The sequence below is a fragment of the Paramormyrops kingsleyae genome, chromosome 11, assembly GCF_048594095.1.
Source record: "Paramormyrops kingsleyae isolate MSU_618 chromosome 11, PKINGS_0.4, whole genome shotgun sequence".
Classification (NCBI taxonomy): Eukaryota; Metazoa; Chordata; class Actinopteri; order Osteoglossiformes; family Mormyridae; genus Paramormyrops; species Paramormyrops kingsleyae.
This window is the reverse complement of record NC_132807.1, coordinates 18,856,993-18,879,407: the sequence shown is the minus strand read 5'-3', so window position 1 is coordinate 18,879,407 and position 22,415 is coordinate 18,856,993. Positions and strand designations below refer to the sequence as shown.

The 22,415-nt window shown below is 46.1% G+C and overlaps 1 protein-coding gene across 3 annotated transcripts in view; it reads right to left on the bottom strand.

The window, feature by feature from the left end:
- LOC111846097 (neural-cadherin) overlaps nucleotides 1–22,415 on the bottom strand; it is a 104,843-nt gene that overhangs the window by 53,288 nt on the left and 29,140 nt on the right. For all 3 annotated transcript variants that reach the window (XM_072718199.1, XM_023815969.2, XM_072718200.1), the window contains exons 3-10: nucleotides 22,028–22,253; nucleotides 20,676–20,880; nucleotides 16,937–17,048; nucleotides 13,799–14,048; nucleotides 6,802–6,944; nucleotides 4,437–4,609; nucleotides 2,239–2,407; nucleotides 761–931 (exon numbers count right to left, since the gene is read on the bottom strand). In XM_072718199.1, coding sequence (XP_072574300.1) covers nucleotides 761–931; nucleotides 2,239–2,407; nucleotides 4,437–4,609; nucleotides 6,802–6,944; nucleotides 13,799–14,048; nucleotides 16,937–17,048; nucleotides 20,676–20,880; nucleotides 22,028–22,253 — 1,449 coding nt within the window. The remainder of the gene's footprint in view (nucleotides 1–760; nucleotides 932–2,238; nucleotides 2,408–4,436; nucleotides 4,610–6,801; nucleotides 6,945–13,798; nucleotides 14,049–16,936; nucleotides 17,049–20,675; nucleotides 20,881–22,027; nucleotides 22,254–22,415) is intronic.

Sequence of the window (22,415 nt, the reverse complement as noted above, 5' to 3'; positions counted from 1 at the left end):
GCACCTGAAAACATTCCCAACCGTGGACACATCTGCCAATCACAACTTGTTTCATTGACACTGACACTGTAAAATTTGTCTGATAAAATAGACTGACGGCAACATTGCAAATGTCATAGGAAATGACAGAGGCACAGATTCAACAAATGACATGTACAGTCAGCCATTGATGGTGAAAGTACTTAGCACTCAGATGGAATTAGAAACTCGATGAGTCAGGCATTGAATAATACCCAAACCTAATGTGGTGGAGCCACAGATCTTGACAGGAAGGCAATACACAGAGGGCTGTGAAGTCTGCTCAGAAGATCGCAGAGACTGAACTACCCTCCATTGACCAGCTGTACCTTAACCGCTGCTGTAACAATGATTTCAGGAGCAGAACTCTGTCTATAACTCAGAACCCCAGCCACCGCAGCCACAAACAGTAACAAGGTTTCACAGCATCAGAACTCTGACTACCAGATTGAAGAACAGTTTCTTTCCCCATGTCATCTGCACTATCTGTATTATTTTGTCTTGTGTTGTTTTGTATTGTTTTGTTTTACACTGTCTTTTATCGTTTTGCACTGTCTTGTTTAGACTTTTCTAACCAAGTGAGGCCGAATGACTACACATTCCAATGTACCTGCTGCACATGGTCAATAAAGTTTTTGATTCTAAAAGGAACCCACAATGAATGCTCTGTCTATGAGGAGTGACAAGCTCAGGGGCCGCAGAGACGGAGATCCACAGTCGCTTGCCGGAGGCTGGCACTCACACTCGTAACGCAGGTTCTCGAATTTGGGACTGTTGTCGTTCTCGTCCAGAATGAAGATGTTGAGCTGGCAGATCCCAATGAGGGGCTCGGCCGCCTGGTCCGTGGCGGTCACCGTGACTACATATTCCCTCTGCCGCTCGCGGTCAAACTTCCGCGCGGTGACAATAACGCCTGAGCGGGGGAGAGGTATCAAAACTCAGCAGCCAAAAAGAGATAAAGCAAAACATCAACCAAAGGCTACTTGAGAAGCTGTTTATCCCATAATTAAACATAATATTCACTCCTGAATTATTAAACATGGACAAAATTAGCTGCTTTATAGTAAGAGCACTGCCACAGCTTACAGGGACAAAAAAAAGGTTTTTTTCTGGAAGCTAAGAAATGAGAAAGAGAAAAAAAGAACGAGGGAAATATATCTGGAGGAAAAATTTCATAAAGGTATAAGCAGGGGAATGGTGGTTGACCTGCACCACACAAGGATCACATAACTGTTAATTGGCATAACTGTTAATTAGAGTGATTTATGCTCTCTATTATTCATTCAACAGGTATAAGAGTAAATATAATTCATTCAGGTGAACTCAAAGCATTTGTCTGAAAAAATGTGAATCTGTCAAGTGCGACTAGGCGACGAAACGCTGAAACTCATTCCAGGCTTCTGCAACCATGTAAGTAATACCCCCCCTCTCACCGGTGAGCCCCCCACCCCTTGGTCTTCTCTTTCTCTCTCTCTCCCACTCTAGATCTTTCTCGGTGCATTTTTGATTGTGGAGAACTAGGCTGAACTTTCAGACATGCGAAACACTCCCCGGAATAAAGTCCTAAGAGAGGTAACAGTGGTCCTGATTAACTCCTTCAAATGCACTCTCCAGGGTTTGCTGGGAGGAGGCTCTGGTGCTCTTCACTTCATCCCTCGCTCCTACGCAACACCATGTTAACACTGAGCTTCACTGCCGTTGCCTCCCCCCTCAAACAACCTTCATCACCGGTGCAGTGAAGACGAAGAGAAGATGGTCTATTTTCCTATATTGCCAAATGGGTTGACCGGCACTGCATTACACTGACCACTGCTCCACACTGATCGCTTCTCCAAACAGCAGCCGGACCAATGATTCCAGGTGCAGAAGAAGCCCCACCCACTGTACCTGAGCAATGATTTCAGGAGCAGAAGAATCCCCACCCACTGTACCTGAGCAATGATTTCAGGAGCAGAAGAAGCCCCACCCACTGTACCTGAGCAATGATTTCAGGAGCAGAAGAAGCCCCACCCACTGTACCTGAGCAATGATTTCAGGAGCAGAAGAAGCCCCACCCACTGTACCTGAGCAATGATTTCAGGAGCAGAAGAAGCGCAAAGCAACATTTTTACACAGAAATAGCCCCAAAAACGTTTACACTGATCACTATTCCACACTGATCACTCCTTCAAACAGCAGCTTGGCCAACGATTCCCAAAGAAGAAACTCCACCCACTGTACCTGTGTCGGGATGGATGCTGAAGGCGGGCACGGTGCTGTCTTTATGCATGAAGCCATACTTCACCATCCCGTTGGAGCCCTCATCCGCATCAACTGCGTGGACCTGCAGCACAAAGGTGCCCACAGGCTGGTTCTCCAGAACCGAGCTCTGCTCCCTGTACTGCTGGCACTAAGGGTCAGAGAGACATGCTCAAAGACCGAAAATAACCTGAAATCCAAAGCCGGTTCCGTTAGACTAACATTACTCACATGCGGGGCTGATGTTTTACAGCTCGCCTGAGTATTTCTTATTTCGATTGTAATTAATGTTTAAATTCATATAAAATACGCACTTCACGTGCTCTAGGAATTCCTCTGCTGTAACTTTCATTCTTGTTAAATCTGAATTTGGACCTGACTGACAGAGGGAGAGACAGTTATGGAGAAAAAGTAAAAACCAAGAGCAAGAAAATTCAGAGAAAGTAAAGAGAAACAGGCCTTCAAAGTTACTAATGCCTCGACTTCTTTATCAAAAGTCTTATTTGCTGCATACTTCAGCCAACTTTGAGTTCAGTCCATCATAGCAGATCAATTGAGGTAAAACAGTCACCAAAGTCCCAACTCCCACACAGTTCATGCTGTAATATCAGTGCCTGCAAATATCCCCACGCAAAATTCAGCCTCTGTTGTCATTAAAAACCAGCAACAGTTTTGGGGCAGAGAGAAGTCATCAAAAAAGGGGAAGTACAAATCCCTGATCGATTGACTGCTCTGCTTTGATGGCTACTTTCAGCGTCTAATTAATGACAAGGGGCCTAGACTCGCCAATTCTGCCTGTGGTCTCCAGTGGAGATGGAGGCTTCAGCTGGGAAGCATTACTATGTCAGCTTGTCCCATTCTGGGGACTCCTGAAGATCCAGGCGAAGAGAATGACAGGTTACAGTCCAAAGCGGCAGACCTAACCTGACCCGGCGCCCAGCGGGTGGTAGCAGACCCCAAAGCACAGGGTGAATGCTAGGTGAGCACACAGCCTTTCCACAGGAACTGAAGATACTGGAAGATAACTTCTGCCACTGCTACTGACTTATTTTTATATATAGTGTCTTTCACCGCTCAGCTGCCCCAAGGCTCTTGATAAGAGCGTGTGGCAATTCATTGCTACATCATTTATATAGAATGGTGCACGAAACAGGGAGAAGGGAAAGACAATACCAGATGACAACAGAGGAGAAGAACCAAAAGCAAAAAAGTAAGGGGATAACAAACCTCCTCTCCAAAGCTAACACTATAGATTACAAAGAAAATGAGCCTCCTTTAACAAAAAAAGGGTGTAAACTGTGCTATAGTCAGAGTCCATCAGTGAGCTAAGCCTCCAATTCTCCTTTATTGACAGGTAAGGGAAGCAGTGCTCACATGTGTATGTGCCGGAGTGTGTGTGTGTGTGTGTGTGTGTGTGAGCAGGTTTACCTATCCTTATGGGGACACAATGTCCCCATAACGTGATAAATATCTGTTTTTTTCCCCTTATGGGGACCAGTTTCCTGGTCCCCATTAGGGAAAGCTCTATTTTATAAAAATCAGTGACTGCTAATAAAAAAACTAAAAATGCAAAAACTCTTGTATTTTGTTAGGTTACTTATGGTTATGGTTAGGGCAGGGTAGGGGTTAAGGTTGTTATAGTTAGTGTTAGCATTTTTCCCATTGAAATGAATGAGCGGTCCCCATAAGGATATGTTTACCCTACATGTGCGCACGTGTGTGTGTGTGTGTGTGTGCCTGTATGCACACATGAGCACAGGTGTGTTAGGATTTTAAGATATTTTCGTTCAGAGAGCCGGACTGGAAGAGGCCAAGGTGCAGCCACAGCAAGACTGTCAGCGCAAGAGATAAAGGGGGCTGACAGTTTGCGACAAGAGGCTTAAGGCAGCACAGCCGTCTTCTCAGGGTTACGTGTCACCAGGGTGGATCAAAGATAACACCTGCAGCTGTAAAAATCCCCAGTACCAGCATGGTGAATAAGAAATAATCTGTGATGATTCTGTGATTACGCAGAAAGGTAAAGCAAAAACCATGGGATTACCTGAAAGTATCAGAATATGAAGGACCTGGGAGCTTATCCTTTGGTTTGGTGGAAGAATGATAGCAAAAAATAGAAGGAAGAAGAGAGGAGCGGAGAGGGCCAGAGGAAAACCAACAGAGAAGAGGACAAGCCGACGTACCTTCTCAAATACGGGCTTGTTGTTGTTGACGTCGTCAATGCCCACAATGACCTGGGCAGTTCCAAAGAGAGAGTGAGGCCCACCTGATGCATTGTCATCCGTCGCCGTGACATTGAGGACGTACTCCACACCCTGCAGTCTTGGGGGTGGGCTCGAGCGTAGGCGAATCAGTCCTGCAAAGACAAACCAGCCATCAGAAGCTAGTCGAAAGCACCACTGAGTTTGGTGAGCGACCCAGACTTCAGTAAATGGTCAATTTGGATTGGAAAGTATTGATTAAAAAACTATTTTAAATTTCATTTTTTACATGGTCAGTGCCTAGACTGGATATACAAGTGTAATTCAGGCAGTCCCTTTGAGCCAGAGGACCAAATGGGAGGAGGTGTGTGGTTCAACGGGTTAGGATGCTGTGTCTGTGATCAGAGTGACACTGGTTAAAAATCCCCTTGTCAGCAAAGTGGTGTCACCATTGAGCCATTGAGCAAGGCCTTTAACCCCCAGTTGTTCCAGGGACTGGCCAACCCTACGTTATCAAAAACATACACCTCATTGGACAAAGGTATTAGTTATATTTTTAAAAAGTGGAAGGAAAAAAATATCCAAACTTCAACTGCATTCTCAATGCTCTACATCTAATGTCATGTACAAATCTAAAAATATCCCTGTAATGTCCAACCAAACTAGCGATAAAATTATCTTAAATTGAATTAAACCTAAGAGGGAGGGATGGCAGGATGATAGGGGGGTGAAAAAAGAGAAGAAAGGAAAAGGAGGGAAAATAAATACATTGATAAATGACTCCGTGGAAGGGCACTCTCTGAGCTCGTTGTGCCATTGCCTGTCGTCGCCATATCAGAGAGGTGTCACACCATCTGTGACCAGGACCCTCCCAGTGCAGGCAACATTTCAATGTGGGCAGCAGAATTCCCTTCCTTACGCTGTTTAATAATCTTCTCTTTGGGCAGCAACCTGTCGGACCATGTACCCCCCCCCCCCCCCCATGTTCATATCACTCTACCAGCCAAGCACAAAAGCTTCAAGTAGCATCCTGTCTCTCACCCTTCTAAGAACTGTCTAACTTACCCAGACCCCTCTCAGTTCCAAGGGCTACCTGTCCACTTGCCCCCTAGAGCCCTACCATACCTCATCTTACAGAGAAAGTGAATCTAATGCTTTTGGGCTCCATAAGGAAAAGAATGAATCCCTTGCGATCAAAACCTGGCACGGCGATGTCTGATGTCGCTGGGCTCGATGCTCTGCCACCAGGGTTGCCTCTGGGCCGATTCTCATCAGTGCTTTCATCCTGGCCCAAATAAGCAGTGACCCCCCCCCCCCCCCCGAAGGATTCTAGGGCAGGCAGGAGGACCCAGAGAAGTCGGTTAGCGGGTTACAGTGGTGATTATCTGGGGCTGTTTGCTCTCATGGGAACAGGATGGATAAACACATCAGGCAGGTCGGGAGGGCTCTGTGTGGCCTATCGCCCCGGTTCCGGGTAGTGCACCCATTCAGACAGATGGCCAAGGTGGTGACAGGGTGCACAATTGAAATCCTTGAGGAAGAAAGCAGCAGGACATGTGCATGCAAGGGAAGGGAGTTTTTATTGAGGGGGGAGACGACTATAGCTTTGGCTAGAGGCACCTGGAAATAGCTAAATTCATGAGACAAGTCAGAGCTCTTGACACCGGCGCACAGGAGTCAGGGTGACGAACGTCTCCTCCACCTCGCCTCCTCTGCCTCTCCCCAGCGGGAGACGCCAACGAGCAGATGCCAGCGTGGCGCTAATGATGAGGAGCTGAGTAAAAAAGACAAACTGTCCATTTTAGCCCTCACGGAATGTGATCTATCTGTTTATATAAATACAAAGTATTTATGTTTTTAATACGGAGGGGGTCCGTTTAGCGTAAATTCTGTATGGAACATTAAATGGGGACACTCAGGCTTGCACTGAGTTATGGCCAAATTACAATCCGAGCACTTGGAGCATTGAGCCCACCTGGTGACACGTCAGATGAATAACGGAGAGGACCTCACCATTGTAGAAGAAACACTCTGGGTAATTACCTCCCTTACATTGTGAACAGTGGGTGGAGGTACTGGCCAAGGTGCTGGTGGGGGGGGGGGGGGGGTTGGAGGCCATGTAAATGACTGCTTTTCATTTCCGGTCATGGAGAGCTGCACAGCTTCTGATGTTTTGACCCAGCCAGACATAAAAACACTTTATCCAGCTGGTATATTGCTCGAACCTTCCTTCTGACTGGCCATACAGAGAGCGGAGAGACTGACTTGACGGAGATAATCTGCCAGATTCATTATTTTAATAAAACAAGGAAGTGGGGGAGGGAATAAAAGTGTTAGGGGGCATCACCTTTCTGACTGTCAATGACGAAGTTTCCATCGTTGTTGCCTGATGTGATTTTGTAGGTGATTCCGTCTCCATCAGGGTCTTTGGCCAGCACTGTGGCGACGAGTGTGTTTGGGCCGGCGTCCTCGGAGACAAATGTCCGGTAGCTGTGGACGGAGAAGTTCCTGGTCAGGCAGGCACAGGCCTGTGTAAAATTGTTAAAGGAACAAAAATAAACTTCACCTGAAGATAAACTTGGCCAGAATAAGACCTCACAAAACAACCCATCACAACACTTCATGTTTCCAAACAATTTTTTATATTTTTTTCTTGCTGTGAATTGGATATCTCTGACCCTGCGAGACAAGGGCAACAATCGTGGAAGAAGCCAAAAAGAAAAGCCATAAGCAGACCGACAGCATGCCCGACATCACCGCTTTCGGAGGAAATGGCTAATTGAAATGCAGGGCAAGAGCCAGGCAGCACAAAAAAAGTATGAAAGACCCTGTGTCAGCCTGTGAGAAGGGGCCACATGGAGAACAAGCATGCTACTGTAGCATCTTTACAGGGAGGTCACATGTACACATGACCTGAATGTACACACTCATACTAACAGGACCATATGCACACACACACACACACACACAGGTTTGTAATGATATCTTTTTGTGGGGACTCTCAATGATGACCTTAACCCCTGCCCAGCCCTAACCTTAACCATAAGTAACCAAACAAAATATGAGACTTTTGGCATTTTTAGTTTGTTATTGTATTCACAGATCTTTGTGGGCACATGAAGTACAATTGTGTACCTCCCTGCAGACTTAAACAACATATAACATATATTCTACCTAAGCTCCTTCCCTTTGCTCTGTGTTTACATTTACTAACACCAGCCTCAGACATGATGACTGGCCAAGGCTGCCTGTCCTGGATGTACAGAAATGTGCTGCCTCACATCTTTACACTGAACACTCAGCAACGGCTCCCCACCCCATCAGACCTGCAGAGCGAGGCATGCTTAAACAGCTGTCCTGCTGAAATATTAATATCCCTGGCACTGTCCCCAGTCTTTGGGTCAGCACCACTGGGCCACTAGGGCAGCCCCAGAACTACCTGCGATGACTTTGGTCCAATTTCCCCAGGAGTAGCCGATACTCGTATCATCAGCGGCTAAATGGCCTGTTAGAGTAGGAGCCTTAGGCCATCGAGGAGGAACTTCCTGCCAGCTGGTACTTCCAAACACACCAGGGTCTGAGGTGTCATTCACATGCCCTCCTTTGTCCCACACGCGCACACGCGCACACACACACACACACACATTTGTAATATATCTTTGTGGGGACTCTCCATTAATTTCTATGGGGAAAATTTTAATCCCAGCATGACAACCTTAACCCCTACCCTGCCCTAACCTTAACCATAAATAACCAAACAACAAATGAGACTTTTGGCATTTTTAGTGTTTCGATTGCATTCACAGATCTTTGTGGGGACTAGAAAAATGGTCCCCACTATGTCAAAATAACATGCTTTTATTACATTGTGGGGAACATTTGGTCACCACGATGTAATATAAACATAATCCACACACACACACATACACACACACACACACACACAAACACACAATGCCCCTTCTTGTCTTGTAAACCCCTAAAAACCCCTAAAAAAACTTCTGAGTGGAAGATGGATCATGTGGTGCTGTATGTAAATCAGACAAGCGGGTCTGTCTTCCTAATGTCACCTGTGATTTTACCCTAATGAGCTGCGCCGAGCCATTATTTGGTTCTGTTGTTGAATGTCTCAGGTCTAGCTTGTGATTCTTCTGCTTCATGTATTTTTATTAATACTGCCACAGCTTAGCCCAACGTTGCTGTATTACAGTTAGTCACCCTCAGCTTCCATTTAATGAAATAACTTATTCGATATCTCAGATCGATAAGTAACTCAGGTGCTGTTTTTCTCCCTCCCCTGTCAGGGCCCCAGGGCCGAGACATGCAATAGCGTCTTAAGAATGGATCCATGTATCAAAACGGTCCGGTCATAAGTCAGTACTGTGAGGGTCAGTGCCCAACTGACCCTGCCCTGCATGTCCCCTTCCCTCCCATTTGGCCAGCAGGTGTCACTAGCCATCCTGTTCTCCTCCCTGTTTCTTGTCCTTCAGCCCCAGTGTGCCTCATCCCCAGTGTGTTCTCCCACTTTCCCTGACTGCTGCATAGGTCAGTGGGCTGAGTGTGTGGCTCTGATTCTGTTCCCTTGTGTTGTGGCTTCAAGGCTGGCTTGAGAACAATCTCACCTGGTTTTTTGTTCTGTGGTGTTTATTTCGTGTTTTCTTATTTTAGAATATCCCAGGTTTATTGTGATTATTTCTGTGTTCTTGTTGCTAGTGTTTGCTGTAAACCAGGGGTGTCCAATCTTATCCGCAAAGGGCCGGTGTGTATGCGGGTTTTTCGCTGCAACTCCCTAATTAGATTACTAATTAGAGGACTGATTGGCTGAAGAGTCCTCACACCTGGGTTTGAACAGCTGACCTACAGGTTATCCCAAATACCTGCATACACACCGGTCCTTTGCGGATAAGATTGGACACCCCTGCTGTAGACAGTCCTTAGTGTGTGTTAAATCTCTTAGTTCTGTGTGTTCTTAGGGTTAATTGTGTCCACCTGTTTCTCGTTGCTCCTGTGTCTCTCTTGACTGGTTCACTGATTAAGTTATACAGTACCTTTTCCCTAGATGCCTGTGTATTTAAGTGCCCTCCCTCACTCTGCGCTTTAGTCTGCCATCGTAATGTCATGCTGTAATGTTGCCATGTGCACAGGGCCTTGTACCCTGTTCTTGGTTCTGCTCCCTGTGTTGCCTTGCTCCCTGGTTATGTTTCCCTTATGGTTTTTGTAGCTTGTTTTTAGTATTAAGTTCTGTTATAGTTTTCTGACCCCTCATGAACCTTTATTTTGTGTGATTCCCTGTGTTCTGTACTTCCCATAACCTTATGAAAGAGTGATTTCCAAATAGGATATCTGATACATGTCACTGTCACAGGGGACAGTTGGTCCCCACAATGTACATGCTTACACACACACACACACACACACACACACACACACCTGTACTCATAACTTTATGGAAATTGTCCATTCATATCTATGGGAAAATCCCTAATCCCAACAATGACAACCTTAACCCCTAACCATAAGTAACCAAACAAAATACAAGTCTTTTGGCACTTTTAGTTTTTTATTGCAGTCACAAATTTTTATAAAATCTCCCCTTGAATGTCCCCGAAAAAATGGTCCCCACTAAATCAAAATAAGAGGTTTTTATGACATTGTGGGAGACCAATGTTCCCACAATGTAATGTAAACCTGGGCCACACACACCTACAGGCAGTCTTTCTTGGGGGAGCAGCACTCTAGTTAATCTAACAACAGATACTGGGAATTGTATGCACTGCTTTAGATCTCTGTCTCTCACAGATACAAATACACAAGCCCTTACACTCTCTTAAGCCTGTCAATGTTGTTCATCCATCCTTTCACACACAATCCTGTCTGCAGACACTGGGCTAAGCCAAGGTTACTACCCCAATGCTCAGTCCAGTTCATATTTTGCGGGCTCTGCAATCATACGCTGACACAAACCCACACATGCCAGGTAACAGATTCATGTTGAATTCCAGTTAGCCGATTTACACAAGCAGGCTAAAGAAGGTAACACAACAAAAACAGATTCATTAAGGCAGGCTAGCACACACTAGCTTACACAGTCTGCTAAGCCAGCTAACAGCTCAGACGGTAACTCGTTATGGTCCTTCTGTCTGAGGGGAAGGCAGGTGATGAGTTTTGACGTGTCCCTTGTGTGACTGCACAGCCAATTTCCCTGCTTCTTCTGTATGGTGATCAGGCCAGAGAGAGGCCTTCACACATCCCTGTGACACAGCCAGCAGTTTTCAGCAGTTTTTGTTTGTGGACATTTTACCAAAATGTATCATTCTCATTTTACATTCTCATTTAAATATTTAGCAAGCGCTAATTATTTAGCAAACGCTTTACCAAAACAACGTATGAGCGAGGAAAGCCAGTGAGTCAGACTGCAGGACCAGCCGGCCGTCATGGAGGACAATCATGTTTACTTTTCAGGTCATGACCTTCGGAACATGGGCACAGACCTCTGACCTGCGGAGCTACACAGCACCCTGGCAAGCACCTGCACATGTTGTACCAGGCTGGTGAGCCATCAAAAACCACTTACTGACCATGAACGATGTGAAAATCGTTCACGGTCATTCCTACACAGCTGGATCAGCTGACCCAAAGCAACAGCTAACAGAATATGGGGACCCATGACTCTGTACTCATGGGAAACATGCCTCTGTTCTCCCCCTTTCCTCAGGAAGGTGATGTTACCCCCATGCCCCCCCCCCCCCCCACCACCAGATTCCATTCAGAAATTCTCAATGCCCTCGAAAGAAAACTCTTTTCTTCATGCAACAATTCACCTAGATACTATCTAATTAAGTGTGATTAACTAATGAAGCATGTCTGTACAGAAATTGTTTTAGCTCTTAAATACCCTCTTGCTGTACATTATAATACCACACAAGAACATTATCATTTTAGGATTTCAGTAGGTAATAGTTGTATCGTTTGGTGCTAATGGTCCAAGGTTGCACTTTCAAGATGATTCCATATTTTTGACCTCCCTTCCTGAATGCATATGATCTCAACCTGCAATTCCTGGTGGACAAACTCATTTGTCAAACGAATAAATGGCTCAAACAGAGAATGCAGGAGGGGGATCCTGTCTAACCCAACACTTAAGAGCAGCTAACACATTTCACAGGAGCGCTACCAGCTGTACGTGCCACCACGTGTTTTCACAGCCTACACTGGGACTAGCCAGCAGCCCGGCAGAGCCTGGAGTGACCCCTCCAGCGTCAGTAAGTACAGCTCTGCGCACCAGCATTCGCACATGATGTCAAGCACAAGGTTTATAAACTCTAACTATTAACATGCAAAAGGAATTATAAGTAGAAACACTGGCTGGTATGTGGAGCTGATGGATGGGCAGTCGGGGAGAGAGTGAAAAGGGATTGATCGATAGCCCCGGGGCTCGTACAGCCCCAACACCTCTGTCTCTTCAATCTACACAACCTCCAGACACAGAACCCCCACCCTTTGCCCCTCAATCCCATGGCGTGCCTACCATTAGGAAGAGCCCCCTTTCTCCTCCACTGAGGGGACGACAGCAAGAACAGGATGTGGGATCTATCACCGACACCCCCGCCAACGCTACCTGTGTGCTGATCTGTCACCACGACGACCGGCTCGGGCCCGTGAGTGATAAGCCTCAGCCATTAGCCATTTCGCAGTGCACAACAATGGCGCCTCTCAAGCAGAACCTAGGGCCCACCCTCCCACCTCAGCCACCTCATTATCTACCCCATCAATTTAATTTCCAGCCACATCAAAACGGATCTGTAATTACTCCTGAAGACTTTCATTGTCACAGGACCACAAAAGGACCTGATATGAGTGCAGAGTCAGTGCACTGCGGATATTTTCCTTCCTTTCTCAGAGGGTGATGTAAGTCGGGAAAAATATTCAGGCAGATTCTATTGCTTTCCACAATTAATATCAGTCCTAAAAACGGATGTGTCACGGATGTGTACGGATCACTGCACATTTCTTTTGTTGTTCCCTTTTTGTCAGATTCCACAGCCAAGGTCTGCAGCAACTGTCATTAAAAAAAACTTACCATCCTACAGACATAATTTCCCTGTCGTTACAGGTAAAGTCAACCAAAGTCTCCCACAGTGAGGCATGGAAAGCAGGTCACTTTCCCGCCCCCTTCTGATTGCTTGGCTCGGGAAAACGATTGCCAAGCATGGTGAGCCATGTAGAACAAACAGAGCTGCAGGCGCGGTAATGCTATCGGCTACAGTCGGGAACCTCAAATTAGATGCAGCGAACACGTGAGTGTCCTGCGAATCCTGAAGGTATGCTCTGTGCTCACTCAAAAAGCTGGTCAAGGAAAACGGCCCCCGTCGGACATGAAACCCCTGCAACCCACACCAGGTGATCAAGAAGGCTATGCCTGAGAGGTGACTTGTAATTATCTTACCTCCATCCCCCTCCCTGGACACATACACACACAGATCATCAGGAATGCAGACCCCTTCAAGAAACATCGCCACGGCTGATTGGACCAGACTCACCAATACCCAGGGCTGGGTGGCAAGAGACCGGCCAATTAGAGGATTTAAAGACCAGAGCAAGAAACAGGGGGAAGAAAAACGACAGCAGGAGAGGGAGCAGGGAACAGAGAAGAGCAGAGGAAATTCCGCTACAGATATTTAAGCCAGTGACAGCAGTTTTGCCTTTTTAAAGCACTCATTCAGGATTTTACAATTCTGCAAATTAGCAGCTGAATCCCATTCTGGGGAAAAGACATGGCTCCTTGTGGGAGACCCACAGGAGGGAAGGGAGGAGGGAGGCAAAAGGGAAAAAGAGGGAGCCACGTGGGGCTTTTTAAAGGCAGATCCCAGCAGGCACCTGCTTTAGCAGCAAAGCGGGATCTCCATCAGCAGACGGTGGGGAGGTTAAGCAACAGAACTGCATTCAAACGGTAACGAGGGGGTGGTGCAGCAGGAACACATGATACGGAAACACCCCATGGTCTGATCTCCTTAAAAACCCACTATGTTCCAACCTATGATAATTACATTTACAATTTATTTATTTAGCAGAAGTTTTATCCAAAGTGATGTACAATCACCAGAGCAACTGGGGGTTAAGGGCCTTGCTCAAGGGTCCAAAGGGGAAAATCACTGTAACAACTCTGGGATTTGAACCAGCGACCCCCTGATCACATGCACAGTGTCCTAACTGGTTAAGCGACACAGTACAAAAATGATACGTGATATTTTTCCTTAGGCCATCAGAGTAGGAGTAGCTGAAGTCCAGCTGATGCTGACTGGATGAGGACGAGATGGTGGGCACGGTGGGCAGCGGGTACTTACACAGGCTGAGAGAACTCGGGGGCCTCGTCATTGACATTGGCCACGCGCACGCGCACGGTGGCGGTCCCTGTGCGCGGTGCTTCCCCCCTGTCCACGGCCATCACCACAAACTCGTAGAGATGGTTGGGCCGCTCGTAGTCCAGTGGGCGGGCGGGGAAAATGGTGCCATGTGGCGAGATGCTGAAATCTGGGCTCAGTGTGTGGTAGGTGAGCTCGGCGTTGGGGCCCGAGTCACAGTCGCTGGCTGACACTGGGGGAGAGAGGCACATTTCAGCCAGACCCCTTCCCTCGCCACTGCACCCCTGTCTGGCAGGGTGTTCAACTTTTGAAAAGTGAAAACAAAACAATGCTTTATTTGCCGGGTATCCTGGGAATTTTCAGTTTTTCACATGTGCCATCTTTTCTCCTTTGAGACATTTTTTTGGAGAGGGATGGGGGGTTTAAGGATCTTGCTCAGTGGGCCAAAAGATGGGATTTGGACCCATGACCTTCTGATCACAGGCCTAACCCACTGAGCCACACACTGCCCCCAGGGTGGTGTCACTTCAGAAAATCATTCTATGTACATCTGTTACCATTTCCACATTTAGCCACACGAGACATTTTGGACAAAAGCATCAATTAGGCGGTTTTCCAGTCTTTTAAACAATGATCATGCATTTGTCAAGATTTCTCTGTTTGCAAAACACTGAATTTTACCACAGTAGAGTGATAATGTCATATATATAAATGGTACAAATGATTAACTACTAATTATTCCTGTCGGGAGCTGAGCTGGAATAAAAGCAAGCATACAGACAGCCCCTGGGAATTCTTTCTGACAGCTTGGGTGTTAAAATATCTGTTCATCCCTATGCCTATAAACTTGTAATTCATCTACGCCACTTTACCTCACAAATAAATATTGATTATTATGCATAATGCACAATAAACTGAATGACAGTTACACCACCGCAAAATGACACGCCGTTACTTTGCTTTCCGTATCTCCCGTTATATCATGATACCTTGACGATTCATCTGATGTTGTTTTGCTGTTACTTGCCTATTCTCATCATACGACCAGCTAATCCGTCGTCGTGTTTTATGTAAATGTCACCTTACATTGCATTGCACCGATTTATATGACTTATTTGAATTACCTTCCACAGAAGCAGTATAAATCCGCCGTCTCCCATAATTCTCCCTACAGTAGACTGTGAAACTGGTATTCTTCTCTCCTTGGATGGCCCAACCTAATGCACTGAAGCTGTGTGAAGTTCATCATGGCCACTGTGACTTACCCACAGTTTGGCATTATTTACTGACATCTTGCAGGAGCACAGCAGGGCCGTTCTTACAAAGGCCATCCTTTCAGCCACGCTGTCAGGCCAGGCCATCAGGCAGCAATTAGCTTGTCACAGTGCAGCCTGTCAGTCACCTGGCGGCACACTGATCATCGGGCTGCGTCTTCCCAGCCCTCACACGGCCTACCGGCTCACCCGGTACTGATCGTCACCATCAAGCCTGGTTTATTTCACCGATACAGGTGGCTTTACCTACAGCACCAACCAACGCGTGGAACCCAAATGAAAACCGGTAGAACCATAATTCCTCTGGTGGTTCAACTACCAATCACGGTGAATTCTGTCAATCACCTGGCAGGATGCTGGTGACGGCATGTTGGCAATCTCCACTACGTGACAGAGAATGACTCTCTGTCTGTAGCGATGCACCTGAAATCACCCTGGACCATCTCAGTGGTATATGCCAGGATGATAAATTGTGTATCAGGGCAACTCTACAGAACCGAATCTAGACATCATCGTGTGGATGATGAGGCCGATTTCATAAACGCCGTCAACAATAATTAACCTAGAATATGGCCACTTTCCTCAAAATGCTGAGCATGAAATATAACAACTCATTACAATTCAGTGTTGTCATTAGGGAGAACAGATAAGACCACTTTTAAACACCTGAATATTCTAGAAACACCTCCTGTTATTGGTGTGCTGGTTTTAGCCTCAGTCGTATATCACCATGAAGCCCAGCTTTTGCAAAACTTGTGACAATTGGGATCTGCAAGGCTTGCATTTTGATTGGCAGTTTCTGTCCTCAACAGCCGCAAGGTTTAAGGTTTAAGGAACACATTTTAATTAGCACCTGGTCTACAGCTGACGTAAGGAGAGGTGATGCAGTAATCAAATTACTCCTGGAACAACAAAATGAAGAGCTGAGGACGGAGAGATACCAGCACAGCCTGAGGTCCTAAGCTGGAAAGCTGGAAAGTACTTTTGAAAAAGTCAGCTCAGACAAATAGATTTCTTGCTTCCACAGTAAACTAACATGAAGTCAACAGAGCTCAATCAAGTACACTGCTTATTGATTCCCTAGCATGCTGAGGATACTCAACAGGCAAAAAATTATTTTAAAAACCACAAAAGGTTTGGAGAGCTCTCTTAGACAAAACCATCAGGTCAGGTATGCTGACATACATTTCTAAAAATCTGACCATGACATGATACTAACCTATCAAATATTCAACACTGTGCAACAACTGCAAAACCAACGAATGTCAACTCAACGAACTCAACTTATGTTTGGTGGATGTGGAGCGTGTTCAACGCACCATTTAACCCAAAGCTTTGTATGTAAACTGAGGGTGATTTGAAAGCGTTTACGTGGAATGTACTGTAGAGCACACTGAAATATAGACCTGTCAATCCCCAGGAGACGAGGGCAAGTGAGAGCACAGGCGAACAGGAGAAAACGAGTAATTAGAAGGAATGGGAAGCCGGCTGAGAGAAGAGCATTGACACGCTCCGCAGGGAATACAGGGCAGGTAGTCTGCTCAGTGTCTGCCACCCTGAGACCAGAGTATCTCACTGCTAACCACTAATCTTTCTGCTTTGCTCAGAAACGATACAGGCAACCGTGGGCGGTAGAGCCACTCCAGCAGGAGAAGGAAGTGGTTTTCACTACAGCTGGGGGGTTGTGAGTGTGACTCGCAGTTGGGTCAATGCTACAGCATCTTTAAATAGGATCACCGGTTTAATTTTCTCTACTAAGAATACAGCTGCAAGATTCCATTGCGGAAACTCTCAGAAATTAGCTCTCAGTTTCATTGATCTTTGCAAAAGTGTCAGGCCATCTCACCTTGAAGCAGAGAGGTTGCTGTTGTTACCGTCTCTGGGATGCCGTCTTTGCTGTAAATGGACTGCAGGAATTCTGGGATGCAGTCGTTCACATCTGTAATGACCACTCGCACCTGTCGGAAAACAGTAGAGAGTGGAGAGGGAAAAGGGGGTAGAGCCAGTAATGGAGGGGTAGGCAGTGAGAACAGAGCTAATGTTCCTAATTGACCCTGTCCCCAAAGGCATGCCGCGAAGGGATTTTACAGCGGTAATCATCTCTGGCACTGAATCAGAGAAAAGGATCTGCTACCTGTGGGAAAAGAGCCTTCTTCTAGTCTGGCTAGAGGACACTGAAATCTTCAACGTCTGGGTACTCCTTCCGCTGGGGTCTGAACGGCTCGACACAAAAGATGCTTTGGACTTGGTACCTGCTGTGAGACTAACTTGCCTCACTCTGTGAGATGGGAACAAGCACGCAAAGCTTTTCAGCCTGTGTGAGCAAATGGTTCCGGAACACAGTCTGACTCATAGTCCTCAGTCCCGTGCAGCTACTCTGCTTGCGGCCATGCCATGGTAGAAAGAAACTGAGGGAAGGCGCGTTTGAGTCCAGCTTCTATTTTAAGTTCAAGCTGTAAGTCTGTAAGCTGTGAAGTGGCCTTGGCAGTGGAGCCTACGCAGGTGTGGCCTCTTTTTCCAAAACAGAGGAAGTTGGGTTGTGTTGTTATAACAGCCAAGAGGAGGAGGAGCCCTGGAGATTAGCATAATGAGGAGATGGGGCTAAGTCAATAGACAGTCTCCATAGACTTCCGGGGCAGGTGTAGACCTTTGCAATCAGGCTTAGTAGGGGTATAGTTCAGGATGTTCCTGAAAAGCCATAGCTCTCTCTAGAGAGAGAGAGAAAAAGAGAGGGATAGAGAAAGAGACACGCTTTGCCCTTTGCAAAGCAACATAAATCTTTGTTTATATACCATGTCACACCCTGGCGCAGAGGGCCAGCAAGAAAGAATCACCTTGTCCTGTTTACACTCAGCGGTCGGGCTGATTAAAACACACAGATTCCTCAAACATGGTGGTGCATTCTTCTAACTTAATTGGTAACTCGGCCTTGTTAATCACCACGTTAAAAACGCGTCTCCAAAGTCAAGACCTTTGATTTCTTTTTTTTTTTTTCTAACATAAAATTGGGACATCTATCTTTACACACACATGAACTTTAATGACATCCCATTCTTAATACATGGGCTTTAATGTGGTGTTGGCCCACCCTTTGCAGCTATAACAGCTTCAAATCATCTGGGAAAGCTGTCCACAAGGTTTAGGAGTGTGTTTATGGGAATTTTTGACCATTCTTCCAGGCACTTGTGAGGTCAGGCACTGATGTTGGATGAGAAAGGCCTGGCTTGCAGTCTCCGCTCTAATTCATTCCAAAGGTGTTTTATTGGGTTGAGGTCAGGGATCTGTGCAGGCCAGTCAAATTCCTCTAAACTAGACTCGCTCATCCATGTCTTTATGGACCTTGCTTTGTGCACTAGTGCGTAGTCATGTTGGAAGTATGAAATTCACCAAAATGGCTTCAAATGCTGCAGCATTAAGAGTGCCTTTTACTGGAACTAAGGGGCCAAGCCCAACACCTGAAAAACACCCCCACATCATAATCCCCCCCTCTACCAAACTTTACACTTGGCACAATGCAGTCAGGCAAGTACCGTTCTCCTAGTAACTGCCAAACCCAGACTTATCCATCAGATTGCCAGACAGAGAAGCGTGATTCATCACTTTACAGAAAATGTCTCCACTGCTCTAGAGTCCAGTGGCGGCATGCTTTAAACCACTGCATCCGACGCTTTGCACTGCACTTGGTGATGTAAGGCTTGGATGCAGCTGCTCGGCCATGGAAACCCATTCCATGAAGTTCTCTAAGCACTATTCTTGAGCTAATCTGAAGGCCATACGAAATTTGGAGGACTGTAGCTATTGACTCTGCAGACAGTTGGTGACTTCTGCACACTGTGCGCCTCAGCATGTGTTGTCCCCGCTCTGTGATTATACATGGCCTATCACTTCGTGGCTGAGTTACTGTTTTTCTCAATTGCTTCCACTTTGTTATAATACCACTAACAGTTGACTGTGGAATATTTAGTAGTGAGGAAATTTCACAAAAGGATTTATTGCACAGGTGGTGTCCTTTCATGGTACCACACTTGAATTCACTGAGCTCCTGAGAGTGACCCATTCTTTTGCAAATGTTTGTAGAACCAGTCTGCATGCCTAGGTGCTTGATTTTATACACCTGTGGCAATGCAAGTGATTGGAACACCAGAATTCAATAATTTGGAGGGGTGTCCCAATACTTTTGGCAATATAGTGTATGTAGGCCATGCAACAATATACCACACATATAATCCTGCAAAAGCCGCTTAATCTTAAAAATGTGTCAAGTTCTTCCCATTGGGTTTATGTTTGTAGGACCGTGCAAATCCTTGAGGTCCATGTCCCTGGTGGTTAGCAGAGAGGCAAAACAAAATCTATACATCGCATACCAAGCAGCATACACTTTTTGAAAAATGCAGGACCTTGCTCATGGGCCCCAATGGTGACATCACTCTGCTGATCATGGGACTTGACCTTCCCATTACAGGCATAGCATCCTCACCCACTGGACCACAAACCAACCAAGGGGACACAGGACCCCTTGATGCAGTTTATCCTCCTTTGCTATGTTCCCACAATCATTTCTTGTTTGCTTTGCTTCCCATTTCTAGGTGAATCTATTCACCACTTAGGTCAGCTTACCTTGCAAAGGATGTCAAAATACAGCCCCCAACCTGCATGCCAGGAGCTACAGTCTGGCATTAAGGGCTAACAGCTGAGCCAGGGGAAACAGGCAGGAAAAAAACATCTCTTTGTAAGGGCATCCCATAGAGGACTCTGATGTTGTGGAACACCACGAAGTAGAAATGTAGATGCCAGTAATCCAGCCTTACCTGACAGGCCCCCAAACAAAAGACCGTCTAATATCTTTGTATGGAATGAGGCAGACATTTATTACCACTGAAGTAGGCCAAGATGTGTTCTAATCTATGTCAGTTACAGAATAGAGTAGCACAGAACACCCAGAGACACTCCGCAAAGAATTCAAAAATAGAATTTCCCTTTTCAGAGCTGCTTATTTCATTTTAAATAACCAAAAAATGAAGGCAAGTGTTGAGGAAATGCTTTCTGATGTGTTCTAAACCAGCTTACAATATGTATATATATGAAAAGCCACATGAACTAGGCCTGTCACAATAGCAAGGATTAAACAATGCAGTAGACAGCCTATACTAATCTATCACAGCCTAGGTCTGGTCAAATCTGTTCAGGTCACCATGGATTTAATGTAACTCCACAAGTCTAGCTGAGCTCATCATCATCATCATCATCATCATCATCATCAACATACCACTTCCCCTGGTGAGGACAGAGCTGGCAGCATGTCAAGCAAGTCAGAACAGACCTCTGTTTCCAAGGCCACTATCTTTAGCTTGTTCTGGAGGATGCTCGTATGCTCCCAAACCTCCCTGGGGATATAACCCCTCCAGCCTGTCCTGGGTCCGCCCCAGGGCTTCAGGCTCCGCTAACAGCCCCACACAGTAGAGCTCTGGGTAATTGAGCTCCGCTGAGCCCCCGCAAACCAGCTCAGCCTGGTGTTTTCTACCACAGCTCATTCCATCACGTCGGAGTTCACTGAAACCAGAGCATGGTAGCCCAAGTGGACCCACCTCAGCGGCGCTGCTCAGGCTGTCTTGACTCTCGCTGGCCCGGACCAGCAGCAGGTAGCGGTGCTGGTCACTCTCATAGTCGAGGACACGGGTGAGGCTGATCTCGCCCGTCTCCTGCTGGATGGAGAACAGGCTGCTGGGATTGATGAGCAAGCTGTAGCTGATTGGCTGCTTCTGGAAGGACAAGGCAAGGGCCACCAGGAAGCTGTGGGAAGAAAAAGGGAACGTCACGGAGGTACAGTGTCTCCACATTCGAGATTATGTGCTCTAAATATTACTTAATATAAGGTTATGTGTGTTTTCTATTATAGAGCGAACAACACATCTAAGATTTCATATCTTGATCTCAAGGATTTCATAGCTTAAAACTGGTTCAAAACTAAAACTCAGAGTTGTAATTAAAAAGAAGGCATTTCAAAAATAAATAATTATGAGTAAGTCAATATGAATAGAATATGAATACAATGTTGCATTTTGGCACATACGCAGTAATAGTTATTATTTGTTCTCACTCGCTGTTTTCATTCCAGGCTTTTTAAGTCATCGGGTGATAGAGTTTGGGGGTGTTGATCTAAATGTAAACCAAAGAGAGGAAGCAAGGATAGCCTATGCATTACTGAGGATGGAAGATATTTTTCTTAAAGCACAGAGAACAGAATATTTATTTTAAAAAATATTTGTACTGCATTACTGTTCCCATGTGATTGATCAGCTGACATCCAACTCCCCACCTCACTGCCGGAAAGAGTCAGCAGAGGTCAGGATAGCTATTAAACTCAAGGACCTCACCCTGCCTGTGGTGACAACAGTGCCACAACACACCCCATCACAAGAGCTGGAAAAAATACCATTTCCGGCCAACACTAAGCAACAGTGGCTAAGGAGAACTGTGGGACTTTCCGTGGCCGTGGGACTTTCAATATCTTCTTCTGTGCTCCATAATGCTTTTGGGGTTATTTCTTATATTTTATATTTCGACTAGGCTGTCACCAATGACAGCTGCTGAACTGAAGAGTACGAATAAGATATTGTGAAAGAACACCATGTGAAAAGAGGAATAATGGTTAATGAAACCCCCAGTGTCATACATTTCCAACACACCATAGACTTATTGCATATCTGTGCTCATTATTACTATTATGATTATTAATATTAATGGTGATGACGGTTATTGTTATTATTATTATTACTACTGTTGATTCAGTGCATGCAAGTAATAATCTAGGTGCAAATATTTGCATGCTTACACTTGCATGTGTTTTTGTATTTAAGTATGAGTGAGTGAGTGAGTAAGTGAGTAAGTGAGTAAGTGAGTGAGTATCAGAGTGCGGGCCCATATGCGCATCACTCACGGCTGCCCTTCCGAAATGTTCTCCGGGATGGAGATGGAGAAGGAGGCATTGGTGAACTGGGGCGCCCTGGGCCCGGCCACCACCGACACCACGGCGGGAGGGCCACGGCTGCCCAGCTTGTCAGTGGCAACCACGTTGAGCAGGTACTCCCTGTCCTTCTGCAGGGGCAACCCCGTCGTCCGAACGTGGCCACTCTTCCGGTCCACATCAAACCGTCCATCCCCACCTGCAGCGATCCGGGAACACAGTTGTCATGCTGTTCGACCCAAACAGTCTACACTGGTAAACAGAAAACCATGGAAGGAGAATGAGTTTCTCAGCTGTCTGTTCAGCACTGAGTGAACGATCCACCACTGGGGGGACTGTGCAACTCAGTAGGTTAAGGATC